The sequence below is a fragment of the Thalia democratica genome, chromosome 6 (assembly GCF_965202585.1).
Source record: "Thalia democratica chromosome 6, ktThaDemo2.hap1.1, whole genome shotgun sequence".
NCBI lineage: Eukaryota > Metazoa > Chordata > Thaliacea > Salpida > Salpidae > Thalia > Thalia democratica.
Window position 1 is genome coordinate 15,576,999 of NC_139170.1, and position 24,756 is coordinate 15,601,754.

The 24,756-nt window shown below is 26.6% G+C and overlaps 1 protein-coding gene across 1 annotated transcript; it reads right to left on the reverse strand.

Annotated features, from left to right (window-relative positions):
• Positions 1–317: 317 nt before the first annotated feature.
• On the reverse strand, positions 318–24,521 carry LOC145838033 (rab3 GTPase-activating protein non-catalytic subunit-like). Its single transcript, XM_082945555.1, has 29 exons — positions 24,394–24,521; positions 23,218–23,279; positions 22,279–22,420; positions 21,515–21,584; positions 20,349–20,472; positions 19,069–19,282; positions 18,410–18,648; positions 17,684–17,851; positions 17,349–17,520; positions 12,976–13,150; positions 11,982–12,122; positions 11,468–11,544; positions 10,729–10,875; positions 10,357–10,481; positions 9,436–9,555; positions 8,995–9,133; positions 8,462–8,617; positions 7,723–7,904; positions 6,672–6,809; positions 6,234–6,414; positions 5,209–5,318; positions 4,106–4,282; positions 3,630–3,747; positions 2,768–2,891; positions 2,330–2,525; positions 1,961–2,098; positions 1,779–1,838; positions 1,197–1,355; positions 318–987 (listed from the first exon to the last, which is right to left on the reverse strand). The coding sequence occupies exons 1-29, from the start codon at positions 24,485–24,487 to the stop codon at positions 835–837; spliced, it is 4,101 nt and encodes a 1,366-aa protein (XP_082801681.1). The 5' UTR covers positions 24,488–24,521; the 3' UTR covers positions 318–834.
• Between the last annotated feature and the right edge of the window lie 235 nt (positions 24,522–24,756).

The following is a 24,756-nucleotide window of genomic DNA, read 5'->3' on the forward strand; positions in this document are numbered from 1 at the left end:
AAAAAATTATTATTATATAATAAACTTTAATTTGCTGACTATAAAATATTGGTTTATAAAGTTAAACAATTTGACACAACGTAAAAGATAAAATTAAAATAAGTAAACAAATACTTTACAAATTTAAACTTATAAAACTTCTTAACCTATAAAATCATTTGAAATTTAGTTCAACAAAAAAGTAGCTTATTAATTAGAGATCAGTAAAACTAAAATGCTAACTAAACTAAAAAAATTAAAATAAGTTAATGAAAAGAGTAAGTTATATATAAATTATTATACAGCACAAAGTATTGCACTGCGAAACACCAAAATATTAATATAAGGCAAAACTTAAATTGGCAAATTAAAGGCAAATATTTTTAAAGTATATTAATAAATATGGTAAAAAATATCAAAAAAAAAATTTTGCTCATCTTTTTACTTTTTTTAAAGGTAATTTAACTTAAATAATGCTGAACTAAATAAATAAAATTAAAGAATAGCTTAAAACGGTTTTGGCTGTTATTAAATAACTAAAAAAGATAACTTTAAGTGATAAAGCATGTCAAACAAACTATTTTACTTTTAGATACAAAAAAGTTATTTTTAAAGCCGTTATTGAAAAAGTACACGTTTTAAAGATTTAATGTGAAATAATCCTTCTATTATTTTGAAGTTATATATTTCAGTCATTTAGTTGGTATGCCTTAAAGATAATACAAACTTATCATAAATTTTTTTTTGCAACCAAAAAGTTTGTTTTTAAATTTCCTACAAAAAGCTGTTTCAAACGTAAAAAATTATCAACACTATTTGAATAATAAACCATAAATATTTTAGATGAGTTTTATTTTAGGCATCCATAGCAGCGGAGATAGCTTCCACTAGCAACGTTGGAAGTTGGACTGTGACGTCACTATCACTAGCGAGATGGCGGGAAATCGTTCGCGCCAATTCAAGCGTGTCTGAAAGTTCAGCTTCGGGGGCTTTAAGTTCGAAGTCTCCCTATAATTTTTTTAGTAATTAGTAGAGATAATAAACCTTGGTAATATATGCAACCTATAGTTTAATGCTGTAGTACAGTAACTAAATAAATACTAGTGTTTAAACTATTTTAAAGAAAGAACTAATTTATCAATTTCTTTCAAAACCTTTTTTCATAGAATATTTTTATTGTAAATCAACCAATTAAAACGGTTTATATAAAAACTAACAAGTGAATGCAGCCATGTGGACAACGTAGTCGGCATCTGAGCATACAGAAGCACTCCGACATCGGGTTCAACGTTAGAAAGGTGGTGCTTCAATCTGCTGCCACACAAAATGACCAGTTCACTCGCAAGCACCACACTGTCGCTCACAAGATCTATTTCCTGCAAGTTGATTGGTCAACTCAATTTCGCGTTTTTATCTATTTTTTAGACCAGGGTTGTCACTTTTTGAATTGAGAAGTCAGCCTGAGTGTCAAAAATATGTAAACTAACCTGACTAATACAAATAACATCAAAGAACACGGATTGTTTTAAACAATCTGAAAAAAATAAAATTAACCTGAGTTTGTGGCAACCATGTAAAATACTGCTGTAGTTTATAATTTGTAATGTAAATTTAACTTTTGTATTTTACTATTAATACCAAACAATTATCGTTTTAATTTATTTTATCAATACTTAGAACAACTCTCAAAAGAGAGGTAAATGGTTTCTTTATATACATTTTTTTTATTAAAAGAATATTCAAACATCTAATACTGAAAATAAAAAATAAATTAATTACAAAAAGCTTTCAAAATTTACCTGGCAAGCGATGTTGTCCAATCCATAGTTGTACAACATAGAAACATAGTTTGAATGGGTCTGTTTAAAACAAAAAATCAGATTATAGACCAGTGTGTAGCTGTTTTTTAAAGAATAAAGAACATTTTTGCTAGTTAAATAATTTTTAAATAAACTTAAATAAATGGAAACTTTTTATTTACTTTTTCAGAGCTGATGTTAAATTCGTTGCTGACTTCAACGCAAGAGTCAACCCACTCTTTCAAATCTGCAGAGTCGTTCTCTGAACCCTTCAGCTTGCGCATTCTGACCACAACGGCTTCCAAAATCGAACTTATCAACTGGAAATAAAGAGCTTGAAAAACTAATCTTTGAAATTATGACAGCAATTAACTTCGAACTAATCAATCTATAACTTACTAAGATAATAGCTTAGTAAATTAAACTCTCTAAACATATTTTATCATTTATTTTACGTAAGTATTCTATTAAAGTTTAATTTTAGAATTCTCTGTTCCTATTAAAACTACTTTTTTGGACGGGTTCTTAAATAATCAATATAAAAAACTTACTTTTTGTCTGTTGGAAATGATGTTGTGGTCGCAGGCGCTCATCTTTATTGCGTCACGGTCTGCAGATGACGTCATAGCGGTGAGTTGTGAAAATTGTGGCGAGCTGATGAATTTTCTCGTCACTCTCTGCTGGTCGAATATTCCGCTGAGCGGCTTCACGCCCCGCAACTGAAACTTCATCGTTGCGCGTAAAACGCTGCAATGTTATGTAAAGATATGTAATACTACATAGTTAAAGTTGTGACTTTACAAAACACAACTAAAACATATAAATTTCGTTTTGCACTTAAACAGGGTTTTTTGAAAGAAAAACTTAATTAATTTAGCAAATTTAGTATGAATATCTTGTTCAAATTAAAAATGTACTTTTTTCATTAAAAGTCAGTCATCTTAGAACTTAAAAGGGCGCAGTATCTTTGAAACAAATGATAAACTAACAATAACAAATTCATGAAGAGTTGTATGACGTGATAGTCTACAGGCGGTTGCTTCAGTGCAATTTCAACAATGCTCTCCTTACCACTTGTTTCTATCCAGCTCGACTCTATATTCACATCTGTAACTGCAATTTTGATAACAAAGTTGATGTTATATTCATTTAATTATTATTATTTTATTATTATTGTTTGCATATCCATGTGGTTATAAATGTTACTGTAAAAATGATTAATGTACGTTATATGATATATAAATGTCCAATAAACAATCAATAGACTAAATAAAACAATTGACAATTTAATATAAAAATAAACACAACGAAATTGAACTAAAAATAACTGTTTTGAGAAAACAGCGTTTATGTTGTTCAATTGCACTATTCAAAATAGGTTCTTAAAGATTAATCAGAATAACAAACGTTTATACTGTGATAAGTTGATTAAGTAAAGTTCCGCAATTAATTTATAGTAGCAAAACTTAAATAGAAATTAGTAAATTTTATTAAGCTAGTTTATTAAACTTACTGAAAACTTACTTTTAAATCATATACAAAATTTACAAAATAGCAACATATTAATATTGTGGGGACGCGAAATAAGAAAGTTTATAATTAACACAATGGTATCAATTATAGTTTGTTAACATTTTTATATAGAAAAAATTAATAACTAGTATTAATTCTAATACGAAAAAGTCTAAATAGTTTAATTATTAGTTAAATGAAAAAAGTGTCTATTTACAAACTTAGAATAGCCTTGTTATTGAAAAAATATCGCAAATAACTAAAAAAGTCCTTGCCCATCTTAGTTTAAGCTAATATTTTAGTGCAGACATTTAAAAAAACTACAACAGACATACTAACAGTTTTTGTCTTTAGTAGGAGATGGGAACTGATCTGTATCAGAATCAGCAATTATTTGAAGTATTTCAATAGAATTTCCACAAAATTCAGATAAAACATCATCATTCATACCTACTTCCTGTTGTAAACAAAGTAATAAAAACACACATTAAAAAGTTTTTTTTCAAACAAAACAATCCAGTAACAAACGTTTGTGACATTAAACTTAGTCTTAATACTTTAATAGGTATATTTTCAACGAAAAGGTTTTATACTTTATTTCTTACCGAACTGAACATTATTTTTTTTATTAAACTTAATAATTATTACTTCAACAACTTTTTTTTCTTTAAACTTATCAATATTGTAAACTTTTTATAACATAAATTTTATAAATTAAATAAAAACAATGTTGATCTTTGTTTACAATTTTAGAACACAAAGCGTAACAGTTAAAAAAAAACTACAACAAAACTTTTACAATGAATTAATTTTACTTTCAAACAAAGTCGGGATTTAGGAGCTTTCCCACATTTTTCCACCAACTTTGCCAGTGAAAGCAGCTTGTTGAGAATGAAAGTTTTCCAGCAAACCAGAGCGACTCCTCGTTGCACTAGCGGTTGAAAATTTACCAACTGCAAATGCTCGAGTGCTCTGCTCATCATTTCAACTTGCTGTGTTAAAATGTTGTATAAAACTATTCAATGAGATTTGTTTAGTTAATATGCTTTATATTAGTTTATTGTATAAGCAAAAAATAAGTGGGTGCACAACATTCAAATTCTGACAATTGAAGTTCTTTAAAAAAATTTAAAGGACCTAAACTCAAAAAGTTATGTATAATAAAATACAACAAAATATATGCATGTAAATTGTAAGTCTTACTACAAGCCATATTTTATTATTGCAAAAGTTTAAATATTTTTTGAGATATGGCTAAAATTAACGTAAAAATATAGTTATTATAAGTGACTTTTGAATATCTTAAGAGATGTTAAAATTTTTGCAAAAAAGAAAAAATGGCCTATAGGTATTAATAAGACCTACAAACGTATTTTTTAATTTATTCTTAAATAGATTACTCGTTGAGATATTATTTTTAAGAATTTGAAGTGTCTGAATTTGAATTATCATGTAACTAAAGCAGGTATATTTGTTAACAGATAAATACAAAGATTCTACAAATACAATGAAAAACTTATATGATCGTATTTACAAAATCTGAAAGCATTGCTAATTTTAAAGAAAAAACACAATTATATCGATTATAAGAATTTAAAACTACAAAAAAAAAGTAAATTATGTTAAATTTGAGTGACAAACAAGTTTTAGTTGTAAATAATTTAGCAAAGGTAGATTTTCTATAAAATAAGAATTTAAATATAAGAGTTATATAAAAGTCAACAATAATTTTAAAAAATAAAAATAAATAACTAAAATAGTATTAATGATATGAGGACTTTTTATAGAGACTTTAATTTTTATAATTCTTTGTTATGGAATTTACAAAGTAGGCTACAAATGATTGCAAGTGTTAATTCTTTTAAAACCAACTAACACTGCCTAGGTATAAAGGTAAACTTAAAATAAAAAATCAAACATTTAAATTTTGGTTCCAACTCATCATGAGCTTCCAGAAACAATTGACATGAATCAAGTTTGATGATAAGGAGAATGGTAGTCTTTCGTTTCTGCATGTTTCAAGTGAATCTGTAACAATTTAATTACATACATCTTTAGCTTATATAGAAAACCTGGATTATTGTGTATATGAAAAAAATTATAAAACAAGTTAGAAAAACTTATAATGACTTATTTATATAAAATTATTACTTTATAAAAAAAGTGAAAACTATAAACAATTTTTTGGTTTATAAACCGGTTAAGCTTTAGGTTTAGAGAGTTTGTAGTTTCGTCTTAGTTAATATAGTAAAAACTTATATTAGTTGCTCCAAAGTGGTCATATCTTGTTTAACATAAAGACTTTTTTTAATTTTTCTAATGTGATTATTAAATCCAACTAGTAAGTACTGCTAATCTTACAAGATTATGAATTGTTATTTCTAATTTCTTCTATCGTGTGGATTTAATTCGAAAAAAGGTACTAAGTTTCAGAAACTTTAATGTAGTTTTCATTTTTTATTTACATTTAATTACTACTACAGGATTGCCAAAATTTTTTGTAATTTTTTTGAGTTTTTTAAAAAACAAATGTTTTGATGCATGTTTAGTTAAAAATTAGACTTAAGTTAAAAAAAAACTGCTTTAAATACTATAACAACATTGAAAAGATACTGTAAGCTATTTTAAATGTGTTTTTAATGAAATAAGTTTTAATGATAAAACTTATTTTTCAGTCTTTATGATTGATTTTCGTATCTAATCGAAAGTTGGTTACTTTACATGTACAAATAGTTTAAATTCCAAATTTTTCTAGGTTTTTAAGATTTTGTTCTAAATTCAAAGTTTTTCCAGGTATTTTTTAAAATTCTTCAAATTCCAAGTTTTTCTAAGTTATTTTGCCTAAATTGTCAAATTCCATGTTTTTCAAGGATTCCAAGTTTTTTGGCAACCATGCTATTACCAAGTACATAAAACGTAGAGAAGTTATTAAACTGTACAAACCGAGAAACTTGATGTCATTATTGCTCATATTATCTTGATCATCTTGAAAGGTTGTCAGGTGGCGCGGATGAATATTCGTGGATGCAGACAGAATTTCTGCAATCACTTCACTCCAATATCCCCTTCCGTTGCTTCCCAACTGCTCAACACTGCACTCTAGCGTCTCAGCCCCAACATTGTTCTTAATGTTAAAACATAATTATTTTAGATTTAATTAAATAAATAGAAAATAAATTTGAACATTCGTTCTTTGCTAAAACTAACTATATTTCTCTACAAAAGTCTATTGAAGGTCATTTTAAGTATTCAAAACTCTTTAATTTATTCATTATTTCACAATTTTTGAACTTTTGTACTAGAAAATTAGATTTTGAAAACATTTAAGTAATAGTAAAGTAAAAGTAACTGAACATTCTATCATCAAACACACAAACTTACTGATTTTTGTTCGTCATGTTTTTCAATTTTGTTGCCAAGCAAAAGAAGGGTGTTGAAGGCAAGGGAGTCTTCCAACTTCCTGACGACAAGATTCCATTTCTCTTCATCCATACACAACTCGTCCCAATCTTCAGACTTCTGTAAATTGATTGCTTTGTTAATTACAATTTTAATGTTTTTACTCACGCTTAAAAAACTCTTTTTCTTATAAATAAATATTATAGTTATGTTTTTGGAAAGTTTTAATTTAAATGTAATAAAGTTTAATAAAAAATGTTATTATATAGACTTAATATTCAACAGTATTTTATTCTGGATGAATAATTACTAGTATCAGTTCTTAAAACTAATTGTTGATTAAAATTAAAAAAAAAAAATGAAGGTATTAAATGAAGTAAATGCAAAACTTTTTTCTTAATGTACAAAGCCTTTTCATGGTTTTTTTACTTGGAAAAAATCTAAAACAAATTTTCATGTTTAAATATTAAAAAAAATATGTTTTGTACTCAATCGCTACATAAAAGACTAACAGTTGACAAAAATAAACTTTAAACTAAAAATAAAACTGGAAACCCAAAAAAGCCTTAGATTTCATTAAAAAACAATTAAGTTTTAAAAGTACAGTATTTTCTAACAAACAAGCATAATTGTTATTTATTTTATATATATATACCATCTAGTTCTTCAGTTTGTGGTCAATTTTAAGTTATTTAGTGTGCAATTTAAAATTACACTTATCAATTCAACTTGTGCAGTAATGTATATTCCTAATGATTTTGAGTAATTCTAAAATTTATAAATTTTTGTAGATTTTGTCTTCTATCAAATATTCACGACTATAAAGGCTATTGTTCTTAACATAACATTTTTCAAAGAAGATTTAAAATTATACATGTATTACATGTGTAATCTTATACAGACTTATTAACAACCAAAACTCAAATTTATTACTTTCATATTTTAACATTTAAAATCATTAAATTTATTATTTAAAATTTAAAAAATAAAATTAATAATCCTTAAAAAAAAGGTCAAAAACAAAACAACAAACTTGTTTGTTAGTCATATTCCTGCACAAATGTCTCAACACAAGAGCACTGATGAAAGCAGCAAGTGGCTTGTTTGAGTTTACAATTGCTTCACTTTTTATTTTGTTGTAGTGCTTAACTAGTTGTTCGTCGCTACTTGATTTGAACCTTAAACTTCTCACTATTGATAATAGTTTCATATGATCTGTGATTTTATAATGCACACTTAATTAGGTACTTCATTAAACTTGATATAACTGTTTTCAAAACTTAATTAAAGTTGAAAGAAAAATTACAACTTGATTTCAATCTACTATTGTTAGTTTAAATGATAAAGTATATAGTAAAGTTTTAAGTATCAAAAGCAAAAATTAGTTAATAAAATCAAATTATTGTTTAGAAAAATCTAAAATTTTTGGTGCACATATAATTTTAAAACGCTTTTAGGTTCAAAACCCTTCTTCAAAAAACTTTTAATAAACTATTAGAACTAAAACACATTTTTGCAACTAAGTTAAAATTAATTAAAAATATATTATCACGTAGTAATTCAAAACTGAGTAAATAATTAATTTGTAAAAAGGTAGAAGATTTTTAGTATAAAAAACATAATGATATTTTTGTATGTAAAAGTAAATTTAGATGAAAATAAAATAAAAACAAAAATTTTTCCGATATAAACCTTAGATAAAAATAATCTTGTTAAAGAAGTATTTGATTTAAATTTACTTATTTTTACAACTTTTTCAATAAAAAACAAACTATTATAAGTGAAATATTGATATTCGAGCCAGTGTAGGATGCATACACGCAGCAGCTGGTAGTTATGTGCAGTTGTTCGCATGATCGGTTGAACTACTTCCATCAGTTCACTCGCATCTCCATCACCGAACAGACAACCGTGGAATAAGAACAACCCTGCAACAATTACTACTGTTGATCACTAAAGTATAGTTTTTTACATGAGTGTTTTTCTTTGAATCTAAAAATATGCTATAGTAGACTAATATAAATATTAATTAAACATAAAACATAAATTTTTAAAAGTCTCGAGCTTTCTAAACTGGTCTGAGCTATTTTTTAGGATACTTAAGTTTGTTTTTCTAAAATATAAATATTTGATTTATTAATTTAAAAAAAGCTTAGCAACCCTGAATTTACTTGTTACTTCCATTTTATTAAAGTAACAAACACAAGATGTGTAAGTACTTATTTTTCATATTAAAAATTTAATTTTCAATTACAAGAAAACCTAGTACAAACAAAATCATATAACATTTAAAATTTAATACTACCTAGATATTGTTGAATCTTTGTAGAATCAGTGATAAGATCAATTTGGTATTTTTCATTGCAATTTTCATCACTTTCATTTTTGTTCACACTGAAGCATGATAGAAACTCTGCTGCATCTATTTTTGTTTTAACTTCTTCCTAGAAACACAACAAAACTTTAACAATGTTAAAACTTTTCAACTACTGTTAGTTTACAAGTGTAATTTACAAAAGAAAAAACTAAAATACTTATCTACAACTTTCACTAATTCAAAAAATTAAAGTTACTTCAAATACTGTTTAAGTGTAATTAAAATAAATGCTATCTAATCTAATTTCATCACGACTTAAAAACAAAAGTAGTATTAATTCAAAAGATTTTACTTTAAAATTTAAGATACCGAAGAGTACCTAAGTTTTTCAAGAGCAAAAAACAAGTATAAATTAAACTGTATCCTAACATCGAAGCGAACAGTAGTGGTTGCAGAAGCCGAACTGAAACTTGTGATTAACTTTGCTGCTTTTTTCATCTCATGCTCCTCCAAATCCAAGTCTTTACCGAGCATTTCACCCAAGCTGTCCTAAAATAAATATTTAAAGGCTAGTTTGTTAACTTATAACTTGAACCATTGAGGAAAAAAAAATCTTTTTTTAAGTTAGGGTTACGTTTTACATTAAACTATGCTATTAGTTGCTTTCTAAAAAAAAATTCAATAACCTTTGAGATATAACCTATCAAAGTTAGAGAATTCAATAAGTTCATAATAGAAGGCACAAAAAAAAAAGGTGTAAGTAGATTATTTCAATAAAAAACCTAAATCTTCCTACAGATTTTAAACAATTTTTTTCACAGTCTAATATATAACAATTTTTGAAAAATTTGTAGAAAACTTATTTTTTTAAGATACCGAAAACTTGATTCATTTTTAAAATATCATCATAAACTGTTTCAAACTTTCTTTGTAAATATACTTCTTACAAGTTGTTCACTTAGCAAAAATAACACTTTCTGTAAATTCCAGTAGATTGCTTTAAAAACTAAGGAGAATATAGGTATTTAGTGATTGAAAAAAATAAACTCCAAACAATTGTATTGGAAACTTTAACAAAAAACTGGTTAATATCAAAAATTAATTGTTATTTTGTTTTTAAAAAAGTACCTTGTAGTTTATACTTCAAGTTTGAAATAAGAGCTAATGTTAACTTAAGTAAAAAAAAAATTTTTGACCGCCATGGCCTTAATGAACTGAAAACTCTTGTAAATTCGACGCTTTCTACTCAAAATTATCAGAAGCTGAAAAGTATTCGATAATAATTCAGTGTTACGTTTTTTCAAGGATAATATGTTTTGCCTATAAATAGTATAGTGAAACTTTACTTACGATACTTGAGGAAGACTTATTGTAGTGGCAACTTTCATTCAATTGACAAATTTGCTCGTAAATTGTCAAAAGTTGCATTTTCACTTTCAATTGATCCAAAAAATCTTTCTCTTCTTTTTTAGTAGCTATTATTTGTTACAGATTAAAAAAAGATTTTTATTTATAGTATTAGTATACAAAGGTAGTTTTGTAAATAACTACTATGTTTAAAAACATATTATTTAAACAAAGAATAGTTTTAAAAATCTTAGTTTTCAAAGCATTATAAAAACTAAAAGTACGTATATTTCAAACTAGGTTTTATAAACAATTCTAAAAAATAATAATATCAAAACGTAGTATAATAAAACCTATTATTTCATTGACACCAACCATTGTTGTATTTTTTGACAAGCATTTGTATGCAGTTATGGTAAATTTCAGCGCCTATTCGCTTGGTATGAAGCAGTTTCGATAAAGCTTGTTTCTGAATGGAACACAATCGCATGTCAGTTATAAGTTTTACTACTTCATTTCCATCTGTTAAAAAAAATATTTTCTGAAAAAGTATTCATTTACAAAACATTTAAATAATTTACACAAGCTAAAACACAAAGCTAACAGGTAAACTTAATTTGAAAAGTTAATACGAAGTTTATTAATTGATGCATTCAGTATTAATTTTTAGTTACAAAATTAAAAACATAATGTTAATGATTAAAATAAATGCTTAGTTTTATATGATTTATACAAAAAATCTGCAAAACGAAACTTTTTCTAATTTACATTGTTGATTTATAATTTCATTTATGAACCTTATATAATCATTGTACAAATCTTTTTTTAACGCATAAATTGGTAGAAAAATATACTTGTTCGTAAATAATTAAACTGTTAGGTATTATATATATCAGACCTTTTAAAAACCTCTAAAAGATATAACAACTAGTATGCAAAAAAAGTTAATACATATCTTTATATTTTCTTCATATTTTCAATAAAGGTATACAAATGATTAACCATTAGATATAAAATCTGAGCTATTAAATTACTTAAATTTTCTAGTTAACAAACTGCATCAAATGCACAAAACTGGTATTTGAAGATGTTCTAAAAAACTTAATAAACAGACCTTTTTGCTTAGAACGGAGCATTTGTGACACTTTCTTAAGAAGATGAATGTCATGTGCTTTGTTGCTCTTAGAATCACTGAAAGTAATTTTGTTGACTTATATTTTAAAGTTTTAAAATTTAAGCCTAACACTATAGTTTTATATAATATGTAAACTATATAACATAAAATATCATTACCAACTTGATTTACATAAACGACAATTATCTTCTAAAGTAATTAAACAATTTTGTTTGGTAAGAGTATTACAATACTAAATTTTATTTAGACTTTCAAAAATACAGTACTTAATTCTAAAACAATATAACTGTAAAGCGATGGTAGTTTGCTTTAGTTATGTATAGAATTTATATACAGTTATATATAGACCAAGAGAAATGTGTTATCAACTTAATATTAAAAAAATTTGTTAATTTTTAACAAACTAAGTGCTTTCAAATTGTCGACATTTTATTCTTATTAAATCTAAGCAGACTTATAATTAAATATCGAACACAAATAAGATAATAAATACCTCAATGCGAGATGAAAGGGAATATAAATATGTTTTAAAGATCCACTGTTTGAATCAAGAAGACAGCACTGAAGCATGTTGCAGCTTGATAGTGATTTCTCGAATGTCATTCCCAACATACCGTGTTCTGGAAACAACAATCTGAAAGTTTTCAAATAGTTTTCATAAAAAACATTTTTAGTAAATATTATTTTCAATAAACGTAAAGATAAAAAAAATGTGTATTTCTGCATGCAGAAAAATAACAAGGGTTTGTCAACACTTGAAAATGTTATCTAAAAACTTTTTTTGTACAAATTTTTACGGCCGTTTCAAAAGTGAACATAAAGTTTTGTCGATGGTACAAAAAAAATAATTAACTTTAAATGTAATACAGGATTTTGACTCGAAGTTAAAAAACTCACCATATATACTTACGATAATCAGTAAAATAAAAAAACAGATTTTTTTTACAATTGTTGACTACTTATTGCCTTAAAAAAATCATTTTGTTCAAAAAAATACGATTTACACTTTAAAACATTTAGATAAAGAATACTTAAATAATAATAAATCAACTTTTTAGTTAGGTCTTACTTAAATTAATCATTGTCAAACAATATCAATTCTACATAAATCAGGGCATACATTTACAAATGTTGTTGGCAAATTTTCTCCAGGTTTTTAAAAGTACACATTTTTGAGTCTACTTTTTGTTAAAAGTTAAATTTAAGGTAAATAACTGTGTTAAAAATATAAAAACATTGAAAACATATTGTAAAGCTACTTTCAATATGTTTTTCAAAAAAAAAATTGATGATGACAATTTTTAAATTTATACGGTAGATGTTTTTGTGCTAAATCAAAATTTTTCTACTTAGTATTAAACTGTTATAAAGCGTTAAAAATTTCAGGTTTTTCTTCAAAATTTCTTAAATTCCAGGTTTCCAAGTTTTTTGGCAACCCTGATAAATTTTCTTATCATAAAAGTTATACAAAATTGAAGGAAACTGACCTGTCATTCTTATTGATATTGAAAGCGCCTACTCTCGGTCCGTTGATGCAAGACCATATTTCCAGTATGCCCCTTCTGGGCGCGTATATGACAAGGAAGAGAGCCATCTTCTTACTTGCTCTGTGGTTCGTATCATCGTGCGTTCGAATGAACCCAACCTGCGCTTCTCTGTATCCTGCACCATTTGTTTGGTTGAGAAAATAAGTTTAACCTTTCTTAAATAAGTAATTCTTATTGAAAAATTACAAGCTTCGTTAGCGTGAGATACAAAATATGCTACATAAAAATTGTCAATAAAATTACCTTGTTTAATCATATATTATTAGAGACAATTTATTGTTTTCAAATAAGGTAACGTTGTACATATTAATTCAAATGTTACCAGACTTCTATACTGATTTATTACATACAGAATTTTTAAACTCAAGAACAAACTGTTATAATATTCTCATTCAAAAAACAGGCTCTTTAGTCATTTCAAAAACAGTTTTCGTAAATAATAAACGTAAAATACAAATATATAGAACAAAATAACTCTAAATTATATACATAAAACAAGTCTTTTCCAACAACACAAATATATTTCAACAATTTTCTTCAGTGTGATTACAATTGTAACAAGGTAAAACAAATTTTAAACATATATAGCCTTTTTAATTATATGAGAAATTATCAATCAATTAGTAAAAAAAAACCCTAAACTATAACAAAAAATTAAAAACAACAAGGAAAACATAATTAACTGTAACATTTAAAACAAAACAAAATTAGTCTAATTTAAACAAGGATAATGAGTAATCAAACTCTCTTTGTTTGCATAATTCTGGCTTGTCTAAGTGAATATAAATAGCTTCTATTTTAATTAAATCAAAAATGTTCGTGCAACTTCTTAAAACTTTGAACTTTGTCTCACTGTAATTATTACCACATTTAGGATTTTTTACTAAGTGCTCTGAAATTGATGATCTTTTTGTTGCGTTTAAGGTTGCAATACTCATTTTCTTCGGTTGATTTTTGATATGGTCTTTCACGCACTTAGGTACGTGCTCTTTTATTCTTGTTTCTAAATGCCTAGATGTTTGTCCTATATAGCTGTTTGCGCAACAGCATTTATACGTGTATACCACGCAACTTTTGTGTTTGTAGGATATTAGATCTTTACCTCTAGGATTTAGGATAGCAGCAGATGTAAAAATTACTCTTGGTTTAGAAGCATGGTAAACTTTTTCTGTCATATTCTTGATATCTCTTTCAACTTGTTTTGATTTTTCACCCACATAGGGCAAAATTAATAGAACAGGACATTTCTCTGGTCCATAAGGTTTTGTGTACTTTAGTCTTTTCAATTCAGTTTTGAATACCTTATCAATCAACGGATTAGGGTATCCGTTCTTTATTAGTAATTCTTTTATAACCTTAAGTTCATTCTGAAATACTTCTGGCGAACATATTTTATTTGCTCTATGAAATAGGGTTTTAATCAAACCAATTTTTCTTCTTTTACTGCAATATGATTGAAAATTAAGGTATTGACCAGTAAATGGTTTTCTGAAAATAGACGTTATGAAATTATTATCCTTTCTTTTGATTAAAACATCTAAAAATGATATTTGATCATTTTCTTCATTTTCTTTTGTAAATTTAATAGCACTATGCAAAGAGTTCAACCTCTCAAACAATAAATTACTAACTTTTACACTATCACTGATGACAAAACAATCATCCACGTATCTCATGTACTTACAATTTGAATCGAATTCTGGTAGAACTTTGTATTCAAGATAGCCCATAAATATGTTTGCCAATGTAGGTCCTAATGGGGAACCCATGGCAATACCATCAATTTGTCGGTATAATATATTATTAAAACTGAATTCAACTTCTTCTGTTGCGAGTCTCATTAGTCGAACAAAATTACTTCTTTTCAGAGTCGGATTTTCAAGGTTATATAACATTTCTGCACAAATATCTATCACTTCATTTAAAGTCCTCTTCATTGACAAAGGTTCAGGAATCGTAATTCTCAATAAAGAGGACTATAATTCTAAAATGTTGAACATAATTAATGATGAGAAGAAGTTTTTGAAAATAGGTCCTGTAGCAGATAAGCTAACTATAGTTAAGTCGGAAAAGAAAATTATTCAAATATTAAAAGATTTGGTGGATAAAAATGAACTTTCTCAAGAACATTATAATTTAATTAGACCGGTAGGTTCCATAAGACCTCGTTTATATGGTTTACCAAAACTACACAAAGTGGATATACCTCTGAGGCCTATACTTTCTATGATAAGATCTCCACAACATGAACTGGCAAGATACTTAAATAGTCTTTTGGATCCTGTGTTGAAGTATTTTTCTAGATATAATGTAAAAGACTCTTTCAAGTTTGTAGATGACTTAAAACTCCAGGGAGCTAAAGACACGTTTCTTTGTTCTTTTGATGTAAAAAGTCTTTTTACAAGTGTACCTTTAAATGAAGTGATAGATATTTGTGCAGAAATGTTATATAACCTTGAAAATCCGACTCTGAAAAGAAGTAATTTTGTTCGACTAATGAGACTCGCAACAGAAGAAGTTGAATTCAGTTTTAATAATATATTATACCGACAAATTGATGGTATTGCCATGGGTTCCCCATTAGGACCTACATTGGCAAACATATTTATGGGCTATCTTGAATACAAAGTTCTACCAGAATTCGATTCAAATTGTAAGTACATGAGATACGTGGATGATTGTTTTGTCATCAGTGATAGTGTAAAAGTTAGTAATTTATTGTTTGAGAGGTTGAACTCTTTGCATAGTGCTATTAAATTTACAAAAGAAAATGAAGAAAATGATCAAATATCATTTTTAGATGTTTTAATCAAAAGAAAGGATAATAATTTCATAACGTCTATTTTCAGAAAACCATTTACTGGTCAATACCTTAATTTTCAATCATATTGCAGTAAAAGAAGAAAAATTGGTTTGATTAAAACCCTATTTCATAGAGCAAATAAAATATGTTCGCCAGAAGTATTTCAGAATGAACTTAAGGTTATAAAAGAATTACTAATAAAGAACGGATACCCTAATCCGTTGATTGATAAGGTATTCAAAACTGAATTGAAAAGACTAAAGTACACAAAACCTTATGGACCAGAGAAATGTCCTGTTCTATTAATTTTGCCCTATGTGGGTGAAAAATCAAAACAAGTTGAAAGAGATATCAAGAATATGACAGAAAAAGTTTACCATGCTTCTAAACCAAGAGTAATTTTTACATCTGCTGCTATCCTAAATCCTAGAGGTAAAGATCTAATATCCTACAAACACAAAAGTTGCGTGGTATACACGTATAAATGCTGTTGCGCAAACAGCTATATAGGACAAACATCTAGGCATTTAGAAACAAGAATAAAAGAGCACGTACCTAAGTGCGTGAAAGACCATATCAAAAATCAACCGAAGAAAATGAGTATTGCAACCTTAAACGCAACAAAAAGATCATCAATTTCAGAGCACTTAGTAAAAAATCCTAAATGTGGTAATAATTACAGTGAGACAAAGTTCAAAGTTTTAAGAAGTTGCACGAACATTTTTGATTTAATTAAAATAGAAGCTATTTATATTCACTTAGACAAGCCAGAATTATGCAAACAAAGAGAGTTTGATTACTCATTATCCTTGTTTAAATTAGACTAATTTTGTTTTGTTTTAAATGTTACAGTTAATTATGTTTTCCTTGTTGTTTTTAATTTTTTGTTATAGTTTAGGGTTTTTTTTTACTAATTGATTGATAATTTCTCATATAATTAAAAAGGCTATATATGTTTAAAATTTGTTTTACCTTGTTACAATTGTAATCACACTGAAGAAAATTGTTGAAATATATTTGTGTTGTTGGAAAAGACTTGTTTTATGTATAAAAATTAAAATTAGCAGACATATGTTTAAAATTCTAAATTATATGTTATAAACATGGGAGTAAATTAATTCTTATTTATATAAACTCGGTTTTATACTTAATTGATTGTTGATTTTATAGAGCTTAACAAAATATGATTAAATAATTTATAATTAGTGCTAAGTTGCTATTTAACTAATAATGCTTCGAAACTACTAATCTTTATGCCACAATATATTTTGCATAGAAGCAATCTAAATTTAAACAACAAAAAATTTCCAATAAACACTCATAGAAGTAACTTAGATTTTTACCCATTCAGAGGATAATTAACCTAATATTACATGTTAAACAAAATATATTATAACAACAAATGAATTATAAAAACTTTCGTAGAAAATTATTTACTCAACATTGAAAACTAAACTATCTGTATAGCTTGAAAAAAAAGTTAAAATAGTATACCTATTTCTTATCATACCTTTCCACATTCTAAGCACAGCCCTGGTGTTAAGGTCGATCAGCATAACTCTGGCCAGACTGTCGCAAACGGCAGCAATTCCCCTTTTACCCGGGGCCACTACTATTTTCACTCCCTTCCGCAAACTGTCCTTGAACACTGAATGCACTTTTAATGTAGTGCTTTCTGGTATCTGAAGTAAAAATTATTGACAACCATTAACTTATCACATTATTAACCTTTTTTAAAGGATTAAAAACAGATACTATTAGTTTAACTATTAAAAAGAATTGTTGTTTAATAATCTAAAGAATCTTCAAGTTTGGTGTAAAAATATAGTTTATTTTAACTTTAACCTTGGGTGCTGGCTTCACGTTTTCAGCTTCTTGTGGTTGCTGGGCAACGACCACCGAAGTTCCCCATTTAATCCAACCGCTAGCGGCGCTGATGAGATTCGAAGCTTTCTCCTGTATTTTGTTTTTGACGACCGATGCAACTTGCGAAAGTATGGGTCTGGTGTTGCCCTGAAACAGTTTAATGCAGCGTAAAAAATAAGGTTTTTTATTTAAAAAATTTAATTCAAAATTTATTTTATACTTCTTTTTCAAAGACTAAACTTAACATGTGAGGAATTTTCTTGTAGGATTTAAATACTTACAAAATTCTTATTTACTAACTGTTTTCAATTATGAACAAGTAGTTTGTAATCTAAAATTGTGGAAGGAACAAACTATGCTAAATATAAAACTGGTCACTATTTAAAAAAAATTATAATATAAGTATAAACAAGAAAAAAACAATAATTTTGCTTAAATTATTGAGAACCACTGAAATAAAATAAATGTTTATTAATTACTTTTAAATTAAACACTGATGAATTAAAAAATAGAGTAGAAACAATACCCACAGAACTATAAACATTTTAAAAATACTAAATCACTAAGAGTTCAAAAAACAAGCATTTCAGCATTTCAAACATGTTAAAGAAAAAAATCAATAAACTATAGAAATTAAAAAAATATATTCAAAACTGAATTGTATAATTTAAAACAAATTAAACTTTTAACTTATATATAACAAACCTCAGCAGCATAGTAGAAAGACATGAAAGGTGTTTCCCCTAAAGTGACATACTGGGTGACAAGTCCCTTCAGTTCGCCCATGCTGGGGTCCATTGAGTACTGGAGGATGCGGTCGAAGGGGCACAGCTCGCCCATGGCAACGCTGACGTGCGACACCGCGTGTCTCTGTTGCCCTGACAACCACCACTTTTGACAGGAAAGAGGAGGCGGATCCTGGATCTGAAGTCCGCTGGCTGATGCTAGAAATTTATAAAAAAGTGTGTCAGATGTTCTGGAATTAAAAGATATACACTATGAATACATACACAGTTGATAACATTTGTTAATAATTTGTTTTTCTACAAAGCAAGTAAAATTTATATGCTGTTGAAAGATTGGTTAGGAAAAGATATATGTACACTTAATCATTTTAAACACCAATACCTAAGCAAAATTATAATAAAATATAACTTATAATCTCATACTTCCGTTTACTATCTTTTTGTCAAAGATGCTATATAAACAATCTGCCTATATATTTATATCTTAATTCAAAAGTAAATAAGTTGTAAAAGATTGAAAAATAATTCAAAAATTTCATACTTCCAACATTATTTTGATAGTTGTGTAGTAAAAACAGCTGTTTAAAGTTTTTTTTATCTAATTGTTAAAAAACAAACCCATTGCAAGTTGGCTTCTGCAGGCCCTCATCGTTTGAAACAGACTGAATCCGTCAATGACAACCAGGGTATTTCCCTCGTGTAAAACTGTAACCTCGTCTTTTTGAACCGCCTCACCGGAGTGGCTGATGTGAGCCCACCTGTCGAACGTTGAGCACTTCATCTCTATCACTGGCGTGTCGTGGAACAGTTGAGAGAAAAGTTGGCTGCCGTTCTGTTGCATTGTATGTGTAATTGGGGCGTCTAATTTTATTAATTATAACATAGTTAATAATGATCTTTACTACACGATCATAAACAACAGTATCCGAGACAACCTACGACCGGTTTTGTCCTTAACAAAAGTCATCGGGCTGGTAGGTGTCATATATGCACGAAGCGACACTTTTGCACAAAAGGTCACTTTTGCACGGGTGGAATTTATAATTGTTTTATTAATTTAAACTTCTTTTAAATTTTATTTTCAATATCACTGTTACCTCTAAGCCTTACACTTGGTCGGTAACTTTTTTCTTATTTTTTTTGTTTAATTTTTTTATTATTTTATTTTCTTGATTTTTTTTATTAATAATTTTTAATATTATCTTATTATTTTTACTATCACTTATACCCCTAACACTCGGTCGGTAATTCTTTTTTTTTTCATCTTTTTATTTAATTAACTTATTTTTTATGAATTTATCTTTTTCTATTTTTATTAAGTTTTATAAATTATTTATTCTTTATAATTTTTACTACCACTATTACCCCTTACCCTTGGTCAGCATTTAAGCTCGCTTGATTAGATTTCAACAACGGTTTCTCTTCACTACGCCTGCCTGATGGGGAATGGTTTAAATATACCGATGACTTTTTTAAACAAAGAGTCAAATGTGCTCGAAGGAACTTTTTTGCACTAGAGTAAAATAATAAATAAGATTACTAAAGAGAAAAAATAAGTTACTGACCGAGGGTAAAAAACTGAAGCGAATGTTTGTGGGTAAAGTACGAAAAATTATAATGTGTTTGGTTATATTTATAGAACATGAGCAACAGAAGAAATTTAAAATAGCATTTGCATAATACATGAGAGCTACCAAAAGTAATTATTAAATGAAAAAAATAATTCAAGGAATTAAATCTGTTTTAAATATCAAAAAATATATCTGTATCAAAAACTTTTCATCTGTTTCATGAAACATAAAATCTTAATTTTTTTATAAGGTTTTGTTAACACCTAAATTTACAACCTACAAATAAAAATTGAAAATTTATACATTTTACCAAAAATGTGTAAAAACCTCTGCGTAGACGCGAAAGTATCCAGACGAGAATGAAACAACAAAACAAGTCCAGTCACAACAACCATTGGAAGTTTGTTTGAGAGATATGAGTGGTAGAATTAATACTGAACATATTTTCTCACTAATAATAAAATTATTTTAGTATAAACTTTATGTGATAAACTAGTATTTTTATAAGCTTAAATAAATTAATTAAATCCTTCACTAAGTAAAACCTGCTAAAATTTAGTATTTTTTTTTGAAAAATAGGAAGCTGATATTGAAACAGTTGTCATTGAGATGTGCTTTACAAATTGGGACTAGAAGAATAAACCTAATTATAAGCAACTTTAAAACTACTTAAAATGTTATTGAAAACTAAAAAAAGAATTACAAAATTTTAAAACAATTACAACTATTTTAAACTTATTTCTTAGTGATATTTAAAAATAAATATTCATGACTTAAAATCTATAAGCGCTGTCTTACACATCATAAAATACTATCTTGAAAACCAAGAAAATAAAAATAATACAAACTATTAAAAAAATACTATTAACGAACAATTACTTCTGCTTTATATGAATATATTTTTGCTGCAATAACTTTTAAACTAGTTGTAAGCTTGAAATATATAGTCTGTAGGGCGCACTAAATTAGTCGCAAAACAGTAATCATTTTCTTTTAATTATTTTTTAATGACTTTCTAAAAAAAACACCATTTACTGATTATATAATGACTTCGTTAGTTTAAATTTTCGCTTTATTTTTTGTCATTTTTTGAGCTGTGCCTTTTTTTATGAAATCAATCGAGTACATGTATTTAAACAGCATTTAGTATTTTTTTAACTGTACTCTTTTGGAAGAGATATCAAACTAATATGAGCAACTTCTCACACATAAAAAGTAAATAAAACAATTTTTGAAGCATAAAAACTAAAACAAGTGAGTGGTTTTTGTATTGCTTTAAATGATAAGTAATATAATAACTAGTGAGCTAAAAAAATTGTATTATTTTAAATTTAATAACAGCTTCTTTAGTATACTGTTTCAAATAAGTGTTTGATTAAAATCAGCTGAAATACTAGCAATAAATCAAAAATAACAAATCAAATCAAAAACATGGCACTAAATTTTCTTTATCCAAAATTGAGTAAAAATGTTAGTAAAAATAATAAACTTACTTTTCGTTTTCAGAGAGAATTCCTTTCCAGCTAATTTCAAACAATGCATCTTTTGAAGATGGTGATTTATCTAAAATAAAAAACTTAAGAATAACAGTATTTTAAATAACGTTTATTTTATATATTATTTAATTTGTAACAACAACTTAGAAAAAAAAGTATTCGTTTACAAACAAAAAAGTTTAGATTCAAAAACTATTAGGGTACACAAGTAAGAACTGTTATTTATTAAACTTTAACTAACTTTTACTTGATAAAAATTTTACTTTATTCTTTACTAATATATATATATATATATATATATATATATATATATATATAATAAGGTTAATGTTTAAACTTAAACACTTTCAACTGAGCCCACTTGAGCCAACTTAACTGTTGTTTTCGTTAATTTTAGTTGTTTGATTAGTTAGAAGGTAGATCGATTTTTGTACTGAATATTTGTAATGTACAATATTACGTCATACTGTTTTTTGTTTTTTTGCATAACTTTTGTATCTTTGTTTAGTACAGTGCTTTTTATTTTGAATTTAAGTGGCTGATGATCAAAGCTTTATGAAAAATTAAAGCTTTGTGAAACATATGTTCTAGAATTTTTAAAATCGCCATTTAAATAAATTATATATATATATATATAGAAATATTTTTTGTTAACTCCCAAACTAATGTAAAAAAAAATTATTAACATACGAACAAAACAATAGTTAATGAGTTAAAAGTTGTATTAGTCTTTTTAAACTAGTATACAGTACATAACTAACTTTGAAGGAAAACAATCTTATCATGGTGTGCCATGCTAATATAATCAGCATTTGGTGAAACAGATATTATACAATCAAGTACCCAGTCGTTTTGTATCCGAGCTTCCGTTACTTCGGATTCTTTTTCATTCGGTACGTCAACCTATAAATTATTTTATTATATAACAATGAAAACAAAACAAGTCTTAAGTCAAATAACTTTAAAGGACAGACATCGTTTAAGAAAATAAATTGTACAAAACATCTAATGCAGTTCAAATATGATTTATTCTAAATTAGTTGTTCCAAAAGAGCAATAAAAAACTAGAACTAAAAGGGCCCATCTTAGGAGAGCCTGATTTAAATAGGCACAAATTTCATTAGATTGGTAGATAAATGAAGCATTTGGATTTTAAAAAATAATATAAATTCATGTATTACTTTGCTTTTTTAGTTTTATAACGGGGTTATATTAAAAAGGGTTGCCAAATGTTTTTGGCAAATTCTATCCAGGTTTTAAAAGTTTCCCCAGGGTTTTCAATTTAAACATTTTTGGGTCTATTTTTAAATTTTAGTTAAGTTTAAGGTAAAAAATTGTTTTAAATTGTACAAAAGCATAGAAAAGATGCCGTAAAGCTACTCAAAACGTGTTTTTTGATAAAAAAATTTTTGAATACGACAAAAAAAATTAATCTATATGGTAGATTTTTTGTTTCAAATCAAAATGTTTCTACAACATGTAAAAATTGTTTAAAATTCCAGGTTTTTAGCTTAAATTGTCAATTTCCAGGTTTTTCCAGGTTTCCAAGTTTTTTGGCAACCCTGATTAAAACTATATGTGATAAACTTATAAATGTTTATAATTTTTTCACTTAATTTTACATTGAATCGACCCAGCTTAAACTAGCCGATTTAGCGAGGTAAATTTATTATAAAACAACAAACATAAAACGTTATAACCTCCATATCTTGCCAACCATCACCCCAATCTTCACCACTCCACTCTTCATCTTGAGACACGTCTGTGACGTCATAATTAAAGTTAACTACACTACTCATAAACTCTAACGTAAAAAAAGTAAAACCACTTCATTTCATGGTACCAAATATAAATGTAGTTTCATGAAATATATTACTGGTATTTGTTGAAGACAGAAATTAACTTCGCTTAAATTTTTCAGGGTTGCCACTCGTTTTCTTAAATTTTTTTCCAGGTTTTCTAAATTTCTTCCAGGTTTTATAAGTACACATTTTTTGGTCTATTTTTAATTTTAAGTTAATTTCTATATAAGGAACTGTGTTAAATAGTATAAAAACTTTGAAAACATACTGTAAAGTTACTCTACATGTGTTTTTTATCAAAAAATTGTTTTGATGATGACAAAATTTTTTTATTTATATAATAGATTTTTTGTGTCAAATTCAAATTTTACTACTTAAAATTGTTAAAATTATGAAAAACTCCAGTTTTTCCAGATTTTTTTATCAAAATTCCAGGTTTTTCCAGGTTATTTTTGCCTAAATTGTCGAATTCCAGGTTTTTCCAGGAAAAGTGGCAAACCTGATTTTTATAACGATTTAATAAATCATTACATCATTTTAATCATTAAGAACCAAAAAGACCTTTTAAGTGTAGAATTTTGACGCATTTTTTATTTTTAAGATAACTTTAACTAAATCTTTTCTAGACTTTTTTAAGCAAAATACAAAATTTTCTTAGTCAACTTAGTCAAAATTACATCTTAGTCACCTTAAAAACTAATTTATTTACAGTACATATAAATTTACTTTCCAAGAAGACTTTTTTAGTATTGTTTCTTTTCAATGAGTATGTACTAAGTTTTACTTTTGACAAAAAAAAAAGTATTCTTCATTCTAAAATTCTGTTTTATTTAAACCAATACTAAAGTGTTTTTACAATATTTAAAAAATAAATTACCAAATTTTTGCTTTCAGTATTTAGGTTAATGGAATTTCAACCATTCCGTAGCAACTTCTTCAGTTTTAAATTTTTAAGTTAATTCTTAATGAACATTTTCAAATACAATAACAAACTATTAGTATACATCCTAAAAAATTATTAAAAAGGTTAAAGGTCATAGATTTAGAAAAAAGTATTTCCTAAAAGTCACCTACCTGTATTTGCTATTGTTTCTTCAGCAAACAGAAATTTTCTGATTGTTTCAAAATCGTTTATACTTGCAAGTTGAGAGAGCACACATGATGACATTTTTTGTTTTTATAAATACTAATTTTTTACCTTAAATAGAATTACGTAACTATAAAGCATGTCTTGTACATTTTACAATCTTTATTCTAATAGAAACAATTACCTAATTTAACTGTTTTAAAAAAATACAGTTAGAAACTTAACGGTATCATAAAACTGCTAAGTGGAATGATGAGTTTTATAATTAAAATTATTAAAGAAATTTTTTTAGATATTTTAACTAGTTATATCAAAAATAACATTCTAACACTGTAGCCAAAAGTTAAAAG

Bases quoted from the DNA above. Each gene is read 5' to 3' on its own strand.
- LOC145838033 (XM_082945555.1), bottom strand. From the start codon at position 24,487: ATGTCATCATGTGTGCTCTCTCAACTTGCAAGTATAAACGATTTTGAA. The intron at 13,151-17,348 runs GTATGATAAGAA...CAAATGGTGCAG, and splicing joins TGTGCTTAGAATGTGGAAAG to GATACAGAGAAGCGCAGGTT. The intron at 2,892-3,629 runs GTTAGTATGTCT...TCAAAATTGCAG, and splicing joins TCCTACTAAAGACAAAAACT to TTACAGATGTGAATATAGAG.